This window comes from Trichosurus vulpecula, chromosome 5, assembly GCF_011100635.1.
Source record: "Trichosurus vulpecula isolate mTriVul1 chromosome 5, mTriVul1.pri, whole genome shotgun sequence".
In the NCBI taxonomy this organism is placed as follows: Eukaryota; Metazoa; Chordata; class Mammalia; order Diprotodontia; family Phalangeridae; genus Trichosurus; species Trichosurus vulpecula.
Window position 1 is genome coordinate 211,535,771 of NC_050577.1, and position 24,312 is coordinate 211,560,082.

The following is a 24,312-nucleotide window of genomic DNA, read 5'->3' on the forward strand; positions in this document are numbered from 1 at the left end:
CCTTCAGTATTTCTTACCCTGCTGACCAGATATGTTTCCGTATAGAGAGGGGGAGCCTTACCCAAAGAAGTTAAATGCTATTGTATTCTTGTTGTATAATAATGCTATATTAGGGCAAAGCAAACTCTCTATTAACTGCTCAAAGAATTACAGATGTCTCATTTTGTCCCAGCATCAAACCTGAACTGGACTGGCATTAAGCCTTCTTTTAACAAAGAGAATCAAGACAGTATCATGTCATAAGTCAAGAAGAAAAATGTTTGAAGACAGAAAGTGTGGGTTGGTAAAATAGTGTCAAATACAGAAGAACACCAAAAAGAAGGAGAAAGGAGAAAAAGCCAAAATTGGCAACATGAAGTTTACTGGTAGTCCTTGAGAAAGCAATTTCAATAGAGTGGCATGGGCAAAATCAAAATTACAAAAGATTAAATAGGAAGTAGTCAGTAGTATGGAAATGCAGGTAATAAGTTTAGAGCTATGACAACAAATGCTGGTAATAGAAAGAAGGAAAATGACTACACCAAGATAAAGTTGTTAAATTGTTGGGGCTTTTGTTTCTAAAGATAAGGAAGTCATATATTTAACGGAAAAGGAGAAAAATGCCAGTGAAGGACTATAGAAAGTTAGAGACAAAGGTATAACTAGTCACCTTCATTTGGATAACTACAGCTAAGACCAGAATTTGGGAGTTGGCAGGCCACAGTTGCATGATCAAAGAGGAAACAAATAAAATCTAGAATAACAGGAGGGTATATATGATTTAAAAAAAATGGAATTCCCTTATGATTCCTGAAAGAAGTGACTTTAGAACAAACAAAAGGAAGTCATTTTCAAAGCAAGGAACAAATATACGTAATTTTTTACTTCTACTTTACTTGTTGAAAATATAAAGAATTTCAAGAAATATATAAATTTACGATTCAATTCAGATTAATCAGGGATTATTAAATGGAATGGGGAGAGTTCAGGACATATCTCTAGCATTTGAGAATAGAAGGCAACTTGTCAACCTCTCTCATACAAGATAGAGCTAGATCCTCTCAGGAAGAAGCACCTTCTTGTACTCCAAGAAAAGATAATGTGGATCCATAGTGACCACCAAGAGAAGAGTCATCCAATAATGATCAAATGAAGAAGAGATAAGTAGTGGTGGCTGATGACCGCCTCCTGATCTGACATAAACAAGAGATAGGTCGGTTGTCTTTCCAGAGATGTCCAACGGAGAACTTTCTGGATTTGTCAAATCTATAGACCTACTGGAACTACTTCTGGTAATTCACATAGAGGCAAATGATACAATGAAAAGGAATTTAGAAATAAGTGTTGAGAATTATGAAATCCTAGGCAAGTAACAGAATATTTTAGGAGCAAAAAATTTTTGTTCTTGCTTTTCCATGGCTACTAACAACTGAAAACAGAGCCTTTCAAAGAGGAGATATGGAAAACAGTATCTCAGAACAGGATGTGGATTTCTGGATCACAGCTTAAAATATAAGAATAAGGGCTCTTGAAAATGAATAGAATAAGTCTAATAAGGATTAATAAATGTGGGTGGGTGTGCATGTGTATGTGTAAAAAATGCCACAAGAAGTTGGGAGAACAGAGAAAGGAGAGGATTAATAACTGATATAAACCAATATTCAGGAAGAGAATCAACAATAAAAGTCATGAACTCCACTGGCTATTAACAAATACAAAAAGCGAGAAATAAAGTACATTAGAAATCACAAAGAAAGGAAGGAAATTCTACCCCATAGGAATTACTAAGAGAATAGTTTAGGTGTGATGACCAAAATATGCCTAATGAAGAAACAGAATAACAAAAGGTTATCAGTCGATATTCAGGGCAGATAAGATAATGTTAATAAAGAACAAAGAGAAGACAACTAGTAAACTTCAATTTTGCTTCTGCTTTTTCTGGCATGAATGGCAATCTTTTTACCAGTAAAGAATAGAATAAAAAAGGTTAAAGGCGAGCTGAAGATTCCAGTTAAGAAAGTGGCAAGAAAGGGCACAATGGAGCCTAGCTCATCCCATATATGCTCTGGCAAGGACTTAAAATGGCACCACATTGAAAAATGATCAAGAAATCCAAAGAAGAAAATTAGTAAGTTCCTTTACTCATTCTAGGATGTCACAAGAAGACAGACAGAATTTATGAGCACTGGAATGAGGGTCCCACCAAGAAAAACCGGCATAAGCTCAGATGAATGGATTAGCCCACAGCAATACCCTGAATGGGGAAACCCTGGGGTTGTAATGATGACCGAGGCACAACATCTGTAGATGTACTCCAGGGAAATGGAAGCCTTCAGTGGTATCCCAAAGGGGAGTGGATTTTGCTGGGGACACCAAAACCTACCAGCATTCTGAGGCACACCAAGGTAAGTCAAAATCACCAGCAAGAGCCTCAAAAGAGTAAGGTCAAGAGCAAAAAAAAGGCCTGTGAGGGATGGGGATGAGCTTGGCCTTGGCTCAAAAGTCCCAAATCAAGAACTAAGGCTGGAAATATTGAATAAAGCAAAGATACTATGAAGGTATTTACATGTCAAAAGGAAAACTCAAGAGAAGAAAGTAACGCAACAAATATACTCAAAGGCTCAGGAAAAAAAAATGTTTTGGCTTTAAAGACTATAAATGTACCTGGAAGAAACAATGCAAGAGATAAAAAAAATGAAAAAAAATATGAAAAAGAGATCTATCGGAAAAAAAATCTAGAATTAAGAGCCTAGAAGAGAGAACAGGAAACATTATTCAAATAAAAAACTCCTTAAAAATTAAAATAGCCAAATAATTCAATGATTCCCAAGACAAGAAATATTAGAACAAAATAAAAAGAGTAAAAGAAATGGAGTAAAATTTAAGTTAACCTATTATTGAAAACGACTGACCTGGAAAACAGGCCAAACAGAGACAACTTGAGAATCATAGCTCTCCCTGAAAACAAGACATCTCATCTATATCCCTCCAAAGCCTAGAAACTATATTTCAAGAAATCATAAATGAAACTGCCTACATGAAAACTCCCAGGAATGGCAGAGCTCACCAAGCAAAGAAAAAATAGTAGAAGGCACTAGAAAGAGACTTCATCCAAGTACAAGCAATCAGGCAGGATCACATAAACACCACTTTTTGAACCAAGTCTCTCTTGACCTAACTCCAAATGTGCCCTCTTTCCTAAGATACCTTGCATTTAACTACTTTTGTATTAACTTCACAAACACACATACACACGTATACATTTTTATATGTATTTGTTTTCTCTTCCCATTAAAGTGTAAACTCCTTGAAAGTAACGATTGTTTCATTCTTTATATTTGTAACTCCAGTCCCTAGTATTAGTGCCTAGTACATAATATGTACTTAATACTTAATTGATGCTCCTGTTCTTTGTATATAAAAATGTTCATGGTTGCTGGTCGAGAAAATTATTGGACTACCTGAAAGCCATGATCAAAAAAAGCCATGATTAAAAAAAGAGCCTAGATATCATCTTTCAAGAAATTATCAAGGAGAACTGCCCTGATATTCTAGAGCCACAGGGCAAAATAGAAATTGAAAGAATCCATCGATCACCTCCTCAAATAGATCCCAAAAAGAAATCTCCTAGGAATATTGTCGCCAAATTGCAGAGCTCCCAGATCAAGGAGAAAATACTGCAAGCAGCCAGAAAGAAACAGTTTGAGTATTGTGGAAATATAGCCAGAATAACCCAAGATCTGGCAGCTTCTACATTAAGAGATCGAAGGACTTGGAATATGATATTCTGGAGGTCAATGGAGCTAGCATTAAAACCAAGAATCACCTACCCAGCAAAACTGAGTATCATGCTCCAAGGCAAAATATGGACTTTCAATAAAATAGAGGACTTTCAAGCTTTCTCAGTGAAAAGACCAGAGCTGAATAGAAAATTTGACTTTCAAACACAAGAATCAAGAGAAGCATGAAAAGGTAATCAAGAAAAAGAACAAGAAAAAGAAATTGCAAGGGACTTACTAAAGTCGAACTGTTTTGTTTACATTCCTACATGGAAAGATGATGTGTATGATTCATGAGACCTCAGTATTAGGGTAGCTGAAGGGAATAGGCATACATACATATATACATATATATATATATATATATATATATATATATATATGTTTATGTATATGTATATGTTTATGTATATATATATAAGTGAATGTGTATGTATGTATATATATGTATATATATAGAGAGAGAGAGAGAGAGAGTGGGCACAGGGTGAGTTGAAGATGAAGGGAAGATATCTAAAAGAAATAAAATCAAATTAAGGGATGAGAGAGGAATATATTGAGAGAGGGAGACAGGGAGAGATAGAATGGGGTGAATTATCTCACATAAAGGTGGCAAGAGGAAGCAGTTCTGTGGGAGGAGGGGAGGGGGGCAGGTGAGGGGGGAATAAGTGAATCTTGCTCTCATCAGATTTGGCCTGAGGAGGGAATACCATACATACTCAATTGGGTATCTTACCCCACGGGAAAGAAGGAGGAAGAAGATAAAAAAAAAAGGGGGGGGGATGATGGAGGGGAGGGAAGATGGGTGTGGAGGTAATCAAAAACAAACACTTTCGAAAGGGGACAGGGTCAAGGGAGAAAATCCAATAAAGGGGGATGGGTTGGGAAGGAGCAAAATATAGTTAGTCTTTCACAACATGAGTATTGTGGAAGGGTTATACATAATGATACACATGTGGCCTATGTTGAATTGCTTGACTTCTTAGGGAGGGTGAGTAGGAAGGAAAGAGGGGAGAGAATTTGGAACTCAAAGTTTTAAAAACAGATGTTCAAAAACAAAAAAAAAAAAGTTTTTGCATGCAACTAGAAAATAAGATACACACGCAATGGGGTGTAGAAATTTATCTTGCCCTACAAGAAAGGAAGGGAAAAGGGGATGGGAGGGGAGTGGGGTGACAGAAGGGAGGGCTGACTGGGGAACAGGGCAACCAGAATATACGCCATCTTGGAGTGGGGTGGAGGGTAGAAATTGGGAGAAAATTTGTAATTGTGAAAATCAATGCTGAAAACTAAATATATTAAATAAATAAATAAAAATAAATTAAAAAAAAAAAGAATCATGGAGAAATGGGAAAGAGCCCGGAATATAGCAAATGTTCTGGTATTCAAAGATTGAGAAAAGAGGGGAAAGTCTCTTTGTGTTGTCCTTATGGATAAGATGCTATGGGCTAAATGATAAGTACAGTTACGATTTGAAATTGGCTGAATAGACCAAAAACAAAGAGAGTATGTAGATGTCAACTTTAAGGGAGACAGAGTGTGATGATGGAGTTATTGCTTTTCTTGTTTAGGACTCTGACTCATCAGTTTGTTGACTCACAGAGCTTTTTCACCCTCATCTTGTACAGACAATTATATTTCTTTTTATTATAGTTCATCTTTTTTAGATTTGGCCCATCATTCTAGTCTGTCAGGGGTTTTTTGAGTCCTGAATCTGTCATCTAATATATTAGTTATCTTCATCTTCGTATCATTAACACGAAGGTGTGGATAAGTATACTGTCATTGCTGTTATTCTTATCATTGGAAAAAAATGTTGATCCCTAGGGCTATTAGAGATTTCCCTTAAATGGGTGGGGAAGATCTTTGATCATATTAATACTACAATATCTAGGTAGGTTTCAGCCTTCAGAATTTACCTTCCTTTGGGCAGATCACTCTCAGGTAAGGTCATGACACCCCATGCAGAGAGAGGAGAGCAGACATTGAGAGAGCCAATGTCAACGGAGCTGCAGAAGATTGTGCTGAGTGGAGAGTTAGGGTTCATGAGTGATGGTTTACAGGAAGGACCTAGCAGGAGGGAATGTTACAGGATGACTTGGTTCCTTGCCATAATACTGTGTTATAATTCCCTTGTTTCTTGGGATTGAATAAATGTTATACTTCCTCCGCCTTCTACATAGAGAGTTTTTCATACTTTGTGATTCTGAAACATATAGGTATGTTCATGGTCATCCTCAAGGTCATGAATCTTGCCTTACTGATACAGATATATTGGGGGTTATTGGCTAGGTTTCTTTCTTAAAGACCATGCCTTAAACCTAAGTTCTCAGGGACTGGCCAACAAGAGATCCCTACCCAAGCACCACTTTAATGGCTATTATTTGGGCCTTGATGGCAAAGAGTAAATATAAATAGTAATTATTTCTCTTTTGGCCAGAGGGTCTCCCTCCCAGTTTGATTTTTTTTTTTTAATTAAAGGGGGCCATCCCTTGGCTCACTTCTTAAACAGCCCTAATCACTGAATGGGCATTGCTTCAGTCAAAGTGAGAACTTGGAAAACCTTAGCTTAAAAAGGCTGAGGTCTACCCCTGGGCTATCTGCCATTATGGGCCATCTCCAGTTGTCCTGACCTGTATCTGGCCACTGGACTCAGATGGCTCTGGAGTAGAAAGTAAGGCTGGTGACGTGGCACAGTCCTCCCTCATTTAAATCCAATTCATTTGCAAGTCATGGCATCATCTTCCTGATGTCATGGTCCTCTTCAAGAATGAAGAACAAATCACACAATGCAAAGTGAAGATAGAAGAAACAGGAGCATACTGTACATGGTAACAGTAATATTGTAACAATGATCAGGTGTGAAAGAGTTAGATACTCCAATCAAGGCAATGATCCAAGACATTTTCAAAGGACTCATGATGAAAAATGATATCCACCTCCAGACAGAGAACTGATGAACTGTTAATGCAGACTGGAGCATACGTTTTTCCACTTTATTTTTCTTGCCTTTTTTTTTCACCCTGGCTAATATGATTTTACATGATTTCACATATATAACTGATACTAACATTTTTGTCTTCTCAATGGGTGGAGAAGGGCAACATTTTTAAAATTAATGTTAAAAATAAATAAATAAAAAGAAAAGAGAAAAAAAATGTTTCCTTTTAACAATGGAGGTATTCAAAGAAAGGATGGAAAGTCACTTATTGGGGATCTTCATGGACTAGATGCTTTTTAGACCCCTTACACACCAAAATTCTATCTCTCTATACTTTGGCTAAGCTGGACTTTTTCCTATTTCTAGAATATACTCCAGGAGCTTTATACTGCCTTAGCCTACACTATTCCTTCTACCATAACTGCTTCCCTTTCTGCCAATCTCATTTATATTTATCTAAATCTTAACTTACAAATTTAAAATAAAAAAACCACCTACTCCATGAAATCTTCTCTAATCCTGAAGATAGATCATTATCTTGTATCCTCCCAAAAGTTCTTTGCTTCCACCTATTCTATAACGTTTATGATATTCTACTTTGAATTTATTAATTTATACATACATTTTATTATCTCCCTTTCTATACTCTAAGTCCCTTCAGGACAATGATGTCTTAATGGTCATTTCTATATCTTTCCATAGCACTTAGTCTAATGCCTTAAAATAACAGGTTCACAATGAATGCTACTTAAATTACCTAGGGAAAGTGCCATTCCAGTTATGTGCTAGAAAATGCAGTTCACTGCTTGCATTTCAAGTGAGATTACAAGATATTATCTTGATCACCCAACTAGGCAGCATATCAGGAAAAAGTTGAAAGATGATGGGGCTTCCCTTTTAACTGTCCATGATTCATTCTACTGAGTTAACTGTTTCACATTTACAGAAGCCTCTATCCTCCTGGTGTTTCAATTCATTCAAAGAATTCATGTTTATACTTTGGAATATGGGAAACATATCTTACCCTAACTAAAGTGGATGGGGCTGGAAGCAAGAAACTGTGATGAATAGTTAGAGAAGGGAATTTGGAGAAGGAGGTGGAGAAGTCAAGATTTTACTTTTCCCAGAAACATAATAAAAGAGCAAATGCTTACATTTCGCAGTGCTTCATAAATAGCTCTAAAAACTGGCTGCTTATCATCATGGTAAACACCTCTGTTCCCATGGAGAATGAAGATGCCTTCTTCTTCAGCTTCTCGGCAATTACTTCCATATATACAATGATCAGGCCGATAATTCCATTGGCATGGAAAAACAAAAAGGCTTTCTAAATGTAGAAAAACACATTACAAGAAAGACTGAGTTGAACATAACTCTAAAAACAAACTTTTAAGAATTTTCTACACAGTTAATATTTGGGAAGGATTTTAATATATAATATAGAATTTTTACATGATAAAATTTACCAAAATTGAAAAGAAAAAAACCCTTGTTGTTTAGAACATGACTGCAAAGACAATGATGACAAGAATGAGTTTAACTACTCACTGAAAACTATGACAATTCTTGGTTTCTGATGACTAGGAATTGTCCATGTTGTGATAAAAGTATGTTTAAAAGTACAAAAACATCAAATTACCTGGATTATGAAAAAACATTATATTTAACAAATCTTGATCACCCCATGTGATATTAAGTTTGTATTTTTTAAGTAATGGCATAAGTATCTCTCCCCATTGTAAACGAGAAGTTGTCATGTCATTCTGTAAGGAAAGAAACACATTAAGATTATATTTAAGTATAGTCTCAAAAGAAAGTCTAGCAGACATATTTGCAAAATTATTCTTTTTTAAGTCACATAAAAACTTACAGCTAAGGGAGGACCATTTAGTCCTTCTTGGCTTATTTATTCTTGGTTTCCCCTATGAAAATGCCTTCTGATTCAGTTATTAAACGTATGAGTAAGAAAAGGGCCTAATAGGAGTCAAAATGGCAGAGTGAAAGCAGAGACATACCTGAACTCTCTCACAAGTTCTTTCAGATACCAATTAAAAAGTGAATCTGAACAAATGTGAGATCCACTAGGAGACAGAATGTGGCAGATTTCCATCCCAGGAGAGTCTATAAAGTCAACAGGAAGAATCTGTTGCACTGGGCTGAAAGAGTGCTGAGCATGCGGAACTACACCTGACCATATCCAAGTGGGAGCAGCCCCAGTGGGCTGAATCACTGGCTGCAGTGGCAATCTCCAGGCCTCTAAGTGCAGGATGGGAGGCTGCCAGAGTTAGGTGAGACAGAAGTGCAAAGTCTGCGGCAGCAGCAACAGCAGCAGCTACTCGTGGGGCTATCAGTCTAAAGGTTTAAAACTCACCTTCTTGAACTTCCAGGAGCGATGATGACTGAGTAAACCCTAAAAGCTCTTATCCCTTCCTTGCTGACCTTGAATAACGCAGAGAATACTGCCCTACAAAAAACCCTGGAATAGAGGAGCCAGAAATAGGTGTTCAGCAGTCTTTTAGGCCAGGAAGATAGGGAGACGAGCCCCCCTTGCAGTGGTGGAAGGAGACCACTGTAGGAAGAGGGGAATCCCAACAAGCCCCACTTTAGCAGACCAGCGGGAGTTCCTGAGCCCCAGGGGGGTGGAGCTGCCAAGCTCCAACACCAGGACCCCAGGTGTGCCTTTGCACAGCCAGGGGAATTGGCAGATACCAGCCCAAACTGAGGGCTGAGGCCACCTGGGCTAGAACAGCCTTAGGGGAAGAAGAGCCTTCCAGCAGCCAGACCACCCCTCCCCAACACCTCACACTGTGAGCTTCAGTGTAACCCCAAGGAAACTCAAAAAGACTTTACTGGGCCTCAGTCCTTGGCACACACCATCCAGCTCCAGCTCAGCACCAGGTGAGCTGCAGTATTTTATAGCTTCTAGCTGACAAAAACAGAGGCACACAAAGCCAGTAAACAGGCCCCTAGTTCCTAGCACAAGAAGATTGGGACAGAGCTCCTTGTGTCCCAGAAGCAGAGATCCACTTTAAAAGACAGGGAAGAGGCAACCACCATGAAGAAGCAAACTAGAAGAGAGAAAAGAAAAGTAAAGACCATAGAATCTTACTATGGAGACAGGGAAGATGAAGATACAAATTCAGAAGAGGACAGCATTGACACTATACCCACATCTGAAACCTCAAAGGGGAATATGATCTGGTCTCAAGCCCAAAAAGCATTCCTGGAAGAGCTCAAGGAGAATTTTAAAAGCCAAATTTGAGAGGTAAAAGAAAAATTACAGAACCTATCAGGAAAAAATAACCCCCTAAAAAGTAAAATTGACCAAATAGAAAGAGAGGTACAGAAGCTATGTGAAGAAAGCAATTTGTTAAAAATTGGAATTGGGCAAGTAGAAGCAAATGACTCTATGAGGCATCAAGAATCAGCCAAAAAAAATTAAAAACCCAAAGAATGAAAAAATAGAAGAAAACGTAAAATATCTCATCTTAAAAACAAATGACCTGGAAAATATATCAGGAGAGACAATCTAGGAATTACAGGTCTATTGGAAAGCCATGATGAAAAAAAGAGCCTCGACAGTATCTTCCAAGAAATCATCAAGGAAAACTGCCCCGAGGTCCTGGAACCAGAGGGCAAAATTGTCATCAAAAGAATCCACCAATCACCCCTTTGAAAGAGATCCTAAATTGAAAACTCCAACGAATACTGTAAGCAAATTCCAGAATTATCAGGTCAAGGGGAAAATACTGCAAGCACCCAGAAAGAAACAATTCACATATTGTGGAATTACAGTCAGGATCACACAGGACCTTGCAGCTTCTACATTAAAAGATTGGAAGGACTGGATCTACATAAAAGATTTAAAGGCAAAGCAGCTTCGACTACAACCAAGGATGAACCACCCAGCCAAATTGAGCATAATCTTTCAGGCGAGGAGATGGACATTCAATGAAATAAGGGGATTCCAGACCTTCCTGATGAAAAGGCCAGAGCTCAATGGAAAATTTGATCTTCAAATACAAGACTCAAGAGAGGCATAAAAAGGTAAACGGGGTGGGGGGGGGGGGGACGACTTGTTATTCAACAAGGGCAAATTGTTTACATCCCTATATGAGAGGATGACATTTGTTAATCTTGAGAATGGTATAGTTATTATGACATCTAAAGGGATATACATAGACACAGGGTGTGTATAAATTAACTGATGTGATGATAAAAAACCCAATTAAGGGGTGTAAAGGGACTGTAATGAGAGAAAAGGTAAGGACAAGGCAGAAAAAGCTAAATTACATCACATGAAGAGGCACAAAAACATATACTAGAGGAAAAGAAGGGAGGGAGAAGAGCAGTGTTTGGTTCAAGGAGGGAATAACATACTCTGCTAAGTATAAAAGTCAAACTTGTCCTATAGGCAGTAGAAGGGGAAACAGGAAAGAAAAGGGGGGGTGGTTAGAAGGGAGGGAAGAAGTACTGAGGGGAAAAGGTAAGAAAAGTGGGGGTTGGGGGGCTGATGGGGAGGGAATATTGAAGGAGGCAGTGGTCAAAAGCAAAACTATTTTGAGGAAAGGAAGGGAGACAAGAGGAAGAAAAGCATAAATGGGGGCCGGGAACAGGATGGAGAAAAAGCCACAGATAGTAATCATAACTGTGAAAGTGAATAGGATCAACTCTCCCATAAAACGGAGGCAGAGAGCAGAACTGATTAAAACCCATAATCCTACAATACGTTGTTTACAAGAAACACACCTGAAACAGGGGGATATACATAGGGTAAAGGTAAAATTCTAGAGTAGAACATATTATGCTTCAGCTGAAGTAAAAAAAAGCAGGGATAGCAATACTAATCTGAGAGAAAGCAAAAACAGAGATAGATCTAATTAAAAGAGATAAGGAAGGAAACTATATCCTGCTAAAAGGCACTGAAGTAATATCATTACTTAACATGTATGCACCAAGTGGCATAGCATCGAAATTCTTAGAGGAGAAGTTAAGGGAGTTACAGGAAGAAATGGACAGCAAAACTATACTAGTGGAGGACCTCAATCTCCCCATCTCTGAACTTGATAAATCTAAACTCAAAATAAACAAGAATGAAGTTAAGGAGGTGAATGGAATTTTAAAAAAGGTAGATATGATAGACCTCTAGAGAAAACTGAATGGGGATAGAAAGCAATATACCTTTTTCTCAGTGGTACAAATCAAGTAAAAAAAAAACTACTTGAAATAATAAACAATTTTAGCAAAGTTGCAGGATATAAAATAAACCCACATAAACCATCAGTATTTCTACAAATTACTAACAAAATCCAATAGCATGAGATAGAAAGAGAAATTCCATTTAAAGTTACTGTAGACACTATAAAATATTTGGGAGTCTACCTGCCAAGACAAATCCAGGACCTATATGAACACTTTTCACACAGATAAAGTCAGATATGAATAACTGGAATAACATCAGTTGCTTGTGGTTAGGCCAAGCTAATATTATAAAAATGACAATTTTACCTAAATTAATTTACTTATTTAGTGCCATACCAATCAAATTACCAAAAAATTATTTTAAAGAGCTAGATAAAATAATAACAAATTCATCTGGAAGAACAAAAGGTCCAGAATATCAAGGGAACTAAAGAAAAGACATGCTAGGGAATGTCAAAACTATTTGGTACTGGCTAAGAAACAGAGTGGTGGATCAGTGGAATAAGTTAGGTATACAAGACGCAGTAGTCAATGACTACAGTAATCTACTCTTTGATAAACCCAAAGAGTCCTGCTTCTGGGATAAGAACTCAGTATTCCACAAAAACTGCTGGGAAAACTGGAAAATAGTATGGCAGAAAGTGGGCATAGACCAGTATCTTACACCGCATACCAAAATAAAATCAAAATGGGTTCATGATTTAGGAATAAAGGCTCATATTATAACCAATTTCAGAGAGCAAGGAGTAGTTTACCTGTCAGAATTATGGAGAAGGGAAGAATTTCTGACCAAACAAGAGATAGAGAAATAGAAATGCAAAATGGATAATTTTGATTATGTTAAATTGAAGTTTTTGTACAAACAAAGCCAATGCAAAAAAGATTAGGAGGGAAGCAGAAAATTGGGAAAGAATTTTTACAACCAGTGTCTCTGATAAAGACCTCATCTCTAAAATATACAGGGAACTGAGTCAAATTTATAGGAATACAAGTCACTCCCCAATTGATGAATGATCAGATCATATGAACAGGCAGTTTTCAGAGGAAGAAATCTATATCTACAGTCATATGAAAAAATGCTCTAAATCATTATTGATTAGAGAAATGCAAATCAAAACGACTCTTAGGTACCATGTCTCTCTTGTCAGATTCACTAACATGACAAAACAGGAAAATTATAAACGCTGGAGAAGATGTGGGAAAATTGAAACACTAATGCATTGTTGGTGGAGCAGTGAACTAATCCAACAATTCTGGAGAGCAATTTGGAACTATGCCCAAAGGACTATAAAAATGTGCATACCCTTTGACCCAGCAACACCACTTCTAGAGCTGTATCCCAAATAGATCATACAAGTGGGAAAAGGACCCATATGTACAAAAATATTTACAGCAGCTCTTTTTGTGGTGACAAAGAATTGGAAATCAAGAGGATGCCTATCAACTGGGAAATGACTAAACAAGTTGTGGCATATGAATGTAATGGAATACTATTGTGCTACAAGAAATGAGGAGCAGACAGACTTCATAATAACCTGGAAAGACTTGTATGATCTGATGCTGAGTGACGGAAGCAGAACCAGGAGAACATTACACACGACTACAGGGTATCTGTGATGACTAACTTTGATGGACTTGGCTCTTCTCAGCAATGCAGAGTTCTAAGACAGCTCCAAAAGACCATGATGGAAAAAGCTATCCACATCCAGGAAAAGAATTATGGAGTCTGAATGCAGATTGAGGCAAACGATTTGCTCTCTCTCTTTTTTTCCTTCTTTTTTGGCTTTGGTTCTTCTTTCTCATGGCTCATTCCAGTGGTTATAATTTTTCTTTACAACTTTACTACTGTGAAAATAAGTTTAATGTGAAGGTACATGTAGAACCTATATTGGATTGCATGCTATCTTGGTGGGGGAGTGGGGAAGAGAGGAAGGGGGAGAAAATTTGGAACTCAAACTTGTGGAACTGAGTGTTGTAAACTAAAAATAAAAAATAATTTTTTAAAAAAGGGCCTAATAAATAAGACAACGTAGAGAAAATATGTTTTACTGGAGATTTTTATGGCAATTTATCAGTTCTGATTATATACATATATGTGTGTATAATTTATATCAAATTATAAAATATCAAACATACATATATACTTATTTATATTTATATATTTAATTCTCCCGGTTTACACTAATAGTTTTCTTACCCAATACTGGTGCTAGAAACAACAGTAATTTGGGCAATTGGAGCACTTAAAGCTAGTTGTAGATTAATGAATTTAAATTGACATATGGTATATATAATATTGCAAGTGAATACAGTTAATCAGGACAATACATATCTTAACTTTCACAACAGCTATAACTAATTCAAATTTCCCTTTGACATAATGTTGTGGGAAAACTTCCCTTTAAAGATAAACCAAAGAACCATAATATGTCTCACATGTCTCATGCTTCATTTTGTGAAGCATTTTACAGATTGTTACTCTTAAATATCTGATTCATTTTAGAGTTTTCTTTCTAATTCATCAAGACAAACTTAAGTTGTCTTAAGTAAACTAACAAAGCACCATTATGTTCTAGCACCAAGAAAGTAACCTTTCAATAAATCTACTGAAATGCAAAAAAAAAAAAAGCATCATATTATTCCATAATATCAAGTTCAGGAACTGAAAGGAAAAAGCTAATTTAAGGGGATGGGGGAAGGGGAGGAGGGGGTATTCCCAACACATACTAAATATTTTTTCACCATGATTTTGCAATAGTGCAGTTTGGCCATTTCACAATACAAAAGCCTTGCTATTTTACTAGCAAACTCCGAGGAAAGTTTACAAAACAGATACTTATAAATATGGTAGAGTAGCTATAAATTTGTATGACAAAACACTATAAGGAAAAGTCCTCAAAGTCAGTCCTGTTTGAAGCTATCACCTTGGTCTAGATTTGAAGGACTCTTTTTCATTTCTGTTCAATCACCATTATTTACTATTAAGGTCACCACCAGAAACCAGGAAGCTGATTACATTCTAAAAAATTCATGTTGCCACCCTTAGAGGGGCAGGAGTTGAAATGCAGTTATCATAAATCAGCTGTTTTGGGAGATGAAGGACAATACAAACCATGAAGTTGCCTGTATCTGCTATTCTTCAACAGAGAATCTGAATATCATCTTTGGGCATTATAATGAAGGGGGATGTAATTTGTAATTTGGGCAATTATAATAAAAAACACTTTTTTGGTTGAACAAACAGGTATAATAGGACTCAGATCCAAAACTGAAACAGTCTGTACATCAAGGAACTTATGGTATGCTATGAGACACACATGTACTCAGATAAACACAATACAAGACTGAATATTATAGTTGGCAGGGAGATGAGGAAAAGTGCTATAGAGAAATCTGAGAAGGGAGGAATAAGAAATTGATTCAGAGAAGGCTTCACAGCTGAGCAACTGAGATGAGATCTGAAGGAAAAAAATTACTGAAATCATTATCTCATACTCGAAACATGAAGATTCATACAGAGTTAAAATAAGGGGTTTGAGCAAAATCTATCATGCTTTAGATGAAGTAAAAAAAGACACGAGTAGCGAACATAATCTTAGATAAAGCAGCAACAAAAAGAGACTTGATTAAAAGAGATAAATAAGTAAACGAAATTATTCAGAAAGTTATCAAAGATAATATTGTTAATTAATATAAACATTAATTTATAGTAATACATAACACAAATGTCTTGAGAGGCATGGCATCTAAATATTTACAGGAAACAAGAATGAGTTGCAGGGACAGACAGTAAAACTATAATACTTAGGGACCTCAAAGTATATCCTTTTCAGACCCAAATAGATCTACCCCAAAAAATAAAAAAAGGAAGAAATTAAAGACCTAAATAGCATTTTAGAAAAATTAGATATGGTAGATTTCTAGAGATTATTGAATGGAAAGGGAAAAGAGCATACACATTCCTTCATACTACAAGGCACTATTACAAAAATTTACCATGTTTTAGTGTCTTAAAATTTAACAAATGTGCAAAAAAAGCAGAAATACTAAACATACTACAGTGAAATGAAAATTATAGACAGGTACATACAATCAATCAATAAACATTTATTAAGCACAAAAAGAGGCAAAAGACAGTCCTTGCCCTCAAGAAGCTAACAATCTAGTGGGGGAGAAAACATGCAAACAAATATACACAAAGTAAGCTATATTTAAAATAGGAAATAATTAATAGAGGGAAGGTACTAGAATTAAGAGGGGTTGTGAAAGGCTTCCTGTAAAAAAAAATGGGGTTTTTAGTGTTTCAACAATTCAGCTAGCAGCTGCTGTGAGGGTGAAAAACCAACACAATCCCAACAACAAGAATGCTACAAGCACAAGTTCTTTTGATCTGCTTTACTAAGGAAAGCAATGTTAAGGGGTTAACAATCTTACTTTAATCCAACATACAAGTATCATTCACTTAGGTCAGGGGGAAAAGCCAGCACCCTGAGCTTCAGAGCAAATAAACATGAATCAACAGACAGATTTCCGTCTGACAAAATCACAATATACAGTTATCAGAGAAGCATCAACATCTGAGTTCAGCCGGGAGGCTCTTAGAACAGCTGCCCAGAGTCCCTCGCCTCCAGGAGTGAAAGCCTCAAGCAAATAGCTCTGTTTTCTCTTTTTATACACTCTTTAGCCATCATCAAACATCATCTGAGCGACCAGAACTCAGGCTCCTACTATTGGCTCTGGTCTTAGCAACTCCCCTTCGGACCCTGAGGGCTTTGTGCCCACATAGGCTTAGCACCTAGTAGATAGGGGTTTGGGCCTGGGGCTTTGCACCTAGTAAGGCTCAATCAAAGACACTTAATCATTTTAAAACAGTAAGAAAGTCCCACCTTAGTTACCAATGCATTTAGTTAGGACTTAAAGGAAGCCAGGGAAGTCATTAGCTTTAAATGAGGAGGTAGGGCATTTCAGGCATGGGGGACGGTTAGAGAAATACCTAGAGATGAGAGATGAAGTGTCTTTTGTGGAACAGCAAGGAGGCCAGTGTTATTGAACTGAAGAATTTGTGGCAGGGAGTAAGGCGTAAGAAGACTGGAAAAGTAGTAAGGGGCTAGGTTGTAATGCGCTTTGAATGCCAAAGAGAAAATTTTGTATTTAATCCTAGAGGTGATAGAGAGCCACTGGAGTTTACTGAGTAGGTGAGTGAGTAGGTCAGAAAATCTCTTCGGTGGCTAAATGAAGGACTGACTGATATGGGGAGAGACTTGAGGCAGGCTGACTCGCAAGTAGACTATTGTAACAGTCCAGGCATGAGGTAATGAGGACCAGTACCAGAATGGTGGTAGTGTCAGAGGAGAAAAAGGTGCATACTCAAGAGATATTGCAAAGGTTAAATCCACAGGTCTTGGCAACAGAATGGATATAGAGAGTGAGAGATAGTGGGGAATTGCAAGTGTGAGGGATTGAGAAGATAGTTTCACTCTCAAAGTACTAAGGGACGTAGGATGTGGGGAGGGTTTAGGGGCAAAGGATAAGGAGTTCTGGTTTGGACATATTTAGTTTAAAATATCTATTGGAAATCCAGTTCAAGATGCCTGAAAGACAGATGAAGATGTGAGCTTGCAGGTCAGTAGAAAAGTTAGGGCAGAATAGGCAGAATAAAGAATCATCAGCATGGAGATCATAATTAAATACACACACATTCATCCAATAAAGGGCAGTTGAAGACAGGATTAAAAATAAATTGAAGAATAACTTAATACTAAAGAATTAGTGTGTTACAGAATAAATCATAGAAACAACACCTAATTTCTAAGAAATAACAACAACAAATCAAAATTTTAAGATGCATTCAAAGCAATCCATAGAGAAAAATTTATATCTCTAAATACATTCATCAACAAGTTGGGCGTGAACTAAATAGACTTAGAAAACCAGTGAATTAAAAATTAAAAGCATAAATTAAACAACAAAATAGAAATTCTGAAAATCAAATTGAATTTAAAAAGTCAAAACTAATTTTTTTTTAAACTACAGCATTAGGAAAAAAACTAGGTTTTTTTTTTCCTTTTAACCACTAAGGTAAACATATGACTAGCTAATTTTACTTTTTCTTTCTCTTATTTTTTATTGTAGGGATGAAGGCAGGGCAGTTGGGGTTAAGTGACTTGCCGAAGGTCACGTAGGTCGTATGTTAAGTGTCTGAGTCCAGATTTGAATTCAGGTCCTTCTGACTCCAGGGCTGGTGTTCTCTACTCCCTGTGCCACCTAGCTGTCCCCTAATTTGATTTTTAAAAGGAAAAAATAAAACAAATTACCAATATCAAAAATGAAAAGGAGAATTTACAACAAATAAAGGAAAAATAGATTATTTTAAATGTGTCAGAAACTCTTTTGCCCAACTATACGCTAAAAATCCAATAATTTAATTATTAATTATTATAATCCAAAACTTAAATAATATTGTTGAATATTTTAAGATGCCCAGAATAACAGAATAAAGGGAATTTAAACAACTCAATCTCAGAAAAAAACATTAAACTAGGCCAAAAGTGAACTCCAAGAGAAATTAGTTCTATTAAACATTCAAAGAATAATTAATTCCTATATTACATAAACTATTTGTGAAAATAGGAAAATATGGAATTCTACCAAACTCCTTCTAACAACAAATATTGTCTTGATACCTAAACCAGGTAGAGTCAAAGCTGAGAAAAAAACCAATATCCTTCATGAAGATCAACATAAAATTTTTAAATAAAATATCAGCACAGAGGCTACACCAATATATAAAAAATATGTAATCTGACCATGTTGGATTAAACCAGAAATGCAGGGGCAGGTTTAATATTAGGAAAGCAGTAGACATAATAGAAAATATTAATAACAATCACCAGTAAATATCAGGATTATATTAATTGATGAAGAAAAAGCTTGACAAAATACAACACCCATTTCCACTAGAAATATATAGGAATAAATGATCTTTTCCTTAATACAGTAAATGGTACCTATTTTTAACCCAGAGCCAGCACTGAATGTAATGGGGATAAACTAGGGGCAGGTAGTTAGCAAGAGCACTAGGCCTGGAATTCAGGAAGCCCTGATTTGAAATCCTGCCTCACAGACTTACTACCCATGTGATCTTGGGTAAGTCATTTAATCTCTGCCTAAGTTGCCTTATCTGTAAAGGGGGAAAATAATAGCACCTACCTAGAAAGCTGTTGAAGGATCAAATGAAATAATATTTGTAAATTGTTCAGCACAGCTCCTGACATTTCTTTTGTTGTTCAGTTGTTTCAGTTGTGACTGACTTTTCAAGACCCCACTCTGGGTTTTCTTGGCAAGGATACTGGCATGGTTTGGAGTGGAGTCCTTCTGCAGTGGATCCATTTTGTCAGGCAACCAGAGTCTAAGTGACTTGCTCAGGGTCACACAGCTAGGAAGTGTTTGAGGCTGGACTTTAATTAAGGTCTTTCTGACTCTAGGCCCAGTGCTCTATCCACTGAGCCACCAGCTACTTCTTCCTGGCACACAGTAGGCACTATATTATTATTATCATCATCATCATCATCATCATCATCAAACCTTTCCAACAAAATCAGGTATAAAGAAAGGATGTCCATTATCACCATTATTACTTAATACAATGCCATAAATGCTAGCTATAGCAAGAAGACAAAATAAAACAAAAAAATTGCGGTAAAAGCATAGGTAATGAGGACACAAAATTCCTGTTTTATGTAGATCATTTTATGGTTTCATTAGAGAACCCTGAAGGGTCAACTAAAAAAGAGTAATGAAAATATTAACTTTAGCAAAGTCTCAGGATCTAAAATAAACTCACATAAGTCATCAGCATTTCTGCATATTACACAGCACAGCAAAAAAAGCTAGGAGAAATTGCATTTAAATTAACTACAGAATGTATAATACTTGAGAGTCTACCTGCCAAGATATAGCTAGCAACTACATGAATACAACTACAAAACACTTTCTACACAAAGACAGACCTAAATAAGGTGGACTATTAATTACTTATGGGTAGGCTGAGTCAATATAATAAAAATTACAATATAACATGAATTAATTTATTTAGTGTCACATCAAACTACAAAAAAATTGGGCAGCTAGGTGATTCAGTGGATGTAGTGCTGGGCTGGAGTTAGGAAGACCTCAGTTCAAATTTGACCTCAGTCACTTACTAGCTGTGTGACCCCAGGCAAATCACTTAATCTTGGTTGCCTTAATCCACTGGAGAAGGAAGTGACAAACCACTCCTGTTTTGGGGGGATTTTTTTTTTGGTAGTATAAATGTCTACATAATCCTTTACGCCGATTCAGTTTTGGTAACTCTGTTAATTTATCCCATTTTAATTTTAATTAAAAATGTATTTTCAAGGCATTATTTATAAAGGTATGATTTAGGCTTATTATAAGGATTATTATATAGTATTATTATGAGTGGCTTTTCATGCTTTTGATCATGTTTCTTATTGCAACAAGTGATGTGGTCAAATCACAGTAAATTGCATATGGACAAATATCTATTTGCACTATATTTGTTTCCCATAAGTTTTGAAATATTTCATGATCAGTAACAAACTTCTACATCTCTGCAGGGAATATAATACAATAAATATTAATAAATGAAATCCTTATTTGTGCTACAAAACCAAAATAATTTCTTTATGTTTATCCATTTCCTTTATCATATTATAAAAGTATAAATTATGTAACACAATTTACAAATGAGAATATATGATAATGATTGAATCTGGTCTCCTTTTAAATAACCTGTTTTCTAAAGTTTTAATGCTTAAGGTTTAATTTTGTTAATTTAAAATGTCTTAAATGCCATTGCTATAGAACTAATATGAAGTTTATAGAATACAAGTAATGTAAAGAAAATCTTCAAATTAAAAAGGAACAGCATAAAATTCATTAGCAAACTAAAAGTCATATTAAACCTAGAAAATCTTACAGTGCCATCTTCAGTGATATGTTACTATGTACAAATACTACCCAGCAAAAGACTAATGTTTTAAGCTTATTTTCCTTAATTTTCTTACAGTAAAAAGAAAATGAAATAAATCAGTTAAATGAAGAGACATACTAAAGCCAGAGTCTCTACCAAAATTATTTAAATCTTGTACTGTAATTGGTTGTGGGGTTCAAAAGAGAAGAAGATGGAGATGACTGAGAAAGCAAAAAAACTGACTGTTGAAAAAAAAAAGAATCCTCTGAGGGAAAGTTAAATACATTGATGTTTTTCAAATTTGTTTGCCATCAGCCGGTGTCAAAATAGTGAAATTACAGAGAGGTGAAAAGTATTATATTTACATCATGGTCAGGCTAAAATTGAACAGAAAACTGCAACAAGAAGTTAGATTAGAACTTTTTAAAGTATTTAAAAAGGCTGCAAACTTTCTTTTCTGTAATCTTCAAGAAAAAGGAGAATACTGATGGGGATGTATTCTTATAAATCTATTTTACATACATGTAAACACTTATACATGTGTCTATGACATATATTTACATGGGATATAGGTCAGTCAGTAAATAAGCTTTTATTAAGAACCTATCATGTGCCAGGCACTGTGCTAAGGGCTGGGGGATACAAAAAGAGGCAAAAGACAGCCCTGGCCTCAAGGAGTCCACCATTTAATGGGGGAGATAAGTAAACAAATATTCACGAACAAGTAGGATAAATAGGAAATAATTAACAGAAGAAAGGGACTAGAATTAAGGGGGGAAGGAAAAGATGGCCAGTAGAAGTTGGGATTTTAGTTGGGACTTGCAGGAAGGTAGGAGATAAGAGATAAGTACAGAGCATTCCAGCCAAGCAGGATACAGAAAGGAGAAATGCCTAGAGCCAAGAGATCAGTGTCTTGTTTGAGGAACAGCAAGTAAGCCAGTGTGCTTTCCTTGGTATAAGTGCATTTTTAAATTTATCTTTTATTTCTGTTTTTCAGAATGCTTGCAAATTTTAAAATGTGCTCACATCTGGGTGGGTTTTTTTCTAATAGAAAATTTTCAAATGTTTCTTTGTTATTGAAGACTATTCTTTTTTTCATTAATGATTAGAGCCAGTTTTGCAGATTATATGACCTTGGGTTATACTCTAAATTCCTTCTCCTGATTATTTATAGAATTTGTTGTTTAACGTATCAAGCTTAGTATTTAATTGTATTATTATATTATTAAAATTAAGTTTAACCATTATGCATCTTATAGTTTGAGGTTTTTTTTTCTGGAGAAAATATGTTAATTCTTTAGATTGGCATTGTTTTCTATAGTCAAAAGTTCAAGGAAGTTTTTTGGTATAATTTCTTCCATTAGAGCACCCAGGTTTTTTTTTTTTTTTAATTTCTTGTGTTCTTTTGGAAGACCTATAATCTCCCCTTTCCTTCAAGCCTAGTGTAACCCCTCATACACATGAACCCTCCCAAATGACTTCTGGGATAACAAAACTAGCCCTAGGTAGATGGCAGTCTCTTTTCCTTCAAGCCTAATATAGCTCCTCACATACATGCATACTTCCTGCCTTAGTTCTGTTTTTTTAGTTCTCTGACTGAGCAGTGCTGTAGCACACTGTATGCCAAACAGAGCAAGCTTCTGCTTTCCTATACATCCTCCTCCTCAGGTAGATGAAGGGGAGTGGAATGGGCAGTGCTGAGGTCTGCTGCTTGTTTCCACAAAATAGTGGGGTAAGGACATGAGCAGGGTGTGCTGGCAAGGACTGCATCAGAAGCAAAGGAACTGCTGAATGAATCCCAGGACATAAAGTGGTGAGTCAGGATGTACTGTGGGGTGCTGAATGAGGAGGTTAGGAATTAGTTTTCTCTGCTATTAATTCAACAGGTTGTAGTTAGACTTCTTGGTGTCTTGGCTTCTGCAGATACTAAAATTACCTTACCTCTTTGTAATGGCAAGTAAAGTGAGATTTTTTGTTGTCCTTTGTTTTGGAGTGCTTCTCAGCAGTAAGGCAATCAAGTGCCTTTGAGTCTAGCCTTTGATTCAATCAAGAGTCTTTGATTTAATTGGGAGTCTTTAATGACCTGCTTAAGTCAAGGGAAGGCCTAGGTCACATGGGTTTGTTAAAGGACAATTAATTCCAATATTATAAAAACAATTTGGGAAAATAGGCAAAGAAGAAGTCCTACCAAATTCTTTTTAAGACACAAATATATGGTGCTGATAGCTAAACTAAGAGCAGGACTGATTAGAGAACCAGCTTCAGGAGCATGCAGACCAGAGAGTGCTGAGCAAGGGCTTGAGACCAGTGGGTAATCTTGTTTTTTGTTTTCTTTTGAGGGGGAAGGCAGGGCAATTGGGGTTAAGCGACTTGCCCAAGGTCACACAGCTAGTAAGTGTGTCAAGTGTCTGAGGCCGGATTTGAACTCAGGTCCTCCTGACTCCAGGGCCAGTGCTCTACTCACTGTGCCACCTAGTTACCCCAATGTGGGTAATCTTACAGGAGGGCTCTAGCTTTGGGGGGTAAGCACAAGTATGGTTTGGCTTGCTGCCATAATATTTTTCTGTAACCTCCTGGTTACTATTGTGAGGCAGGCTTATTGGATCTGGAAGGTTTTGCCCATGATATTGAATTGGGAACAGTGGTCTGTGGGTCTGCTACTTTGGAGCTTGAATAAATGCTTTAATTCTTCTGTCTTCTACTTAGAGAATTCCTTATATCCTGTGATACCGAACCACTGAGGCAAATTCATGATTTTCTTCACTATATGTGGTTTCTCCCCCTCGTCATAATTCTTCTATGCAACATGACTAATATGAAAATGTGTTTAATAAGAATGTATGTATACAGCCCATAGCAGATTGCATGCCATCTTGGGGAGCGAGGGGGGGAAAATTTAAAACTTATGGAAGTGAATCTTGAAAACTAAAGATTAATAAATTAACTTTTAAAAAAAGAAAGAATGAGCAGGTGGACTTCAGAAAAACCTGGAAAGACTTACATGAATGGATGAGTGAAATGAGGAGAACATTCTACACAGTAACAGCCACATTGTGGGATGACTAACTTTCCTAGACTTGGCTCTTCTCAGCCAAGCAAGGACCTAAAACAACTCCAGAAGGCTCATGATGGAAAATGCTGTCCACATCCAGAGAAAGAACTATGGAGTCTGAATGTAGATCGAAGCATACTATTTGCTCTCTTTTTTTTTTGTTTCTTCTTTCTTGTGGTCCTTCCCCTTGGTTCTAATACTTCTTTACAACATGACTACTGTGAAAATATGTTTAAGATGAATGTATATGTGGAGCCTATATCAGATTGCATGCCGTCTTGGGGAGGTTGGACATGAGGGAAGGGAGGGGGAGAAAACTGAAAACTCAAAAGCAGATGGAAGTAAATGCTGAAAACTAAAAATAAATAAATATTTTTTTAAAAAA

The 24,312-nt window shown here is 36.5% G+C and overlaps 1 protein-coding gene across 2 annotated transcripts in view; it reads right to left on the reverse strand.

Annotated features, from left to right (window-relative positions):
• The window catches only part of GXYLT1 (glucoside xylosyltransferase 1), an 82,552-nt gene that overhangs the window by 2,098 nt on the left and 56,142 nt on the right, over window positions 1-24,312 (reverse strand). For both annotated transcript variants that reach the window (XM_036761824.1, XM_036761823.1), the window contains 2 exons: window positions 8,339-8,462; window positions 7,854-8,026 (listed from right to left, as the gene is read on the reverse strand). In XM_036761824.1, coding sequence (XP_036617719.1) covers window positions 7,854-8,026; window positions 8,339-8,462 — 297 coding nt within the window. The remainder of the gene's footprint in view (window positions 1-7,853; window positions 8,027-8,338; window positions 8,463-24,312) is intronic.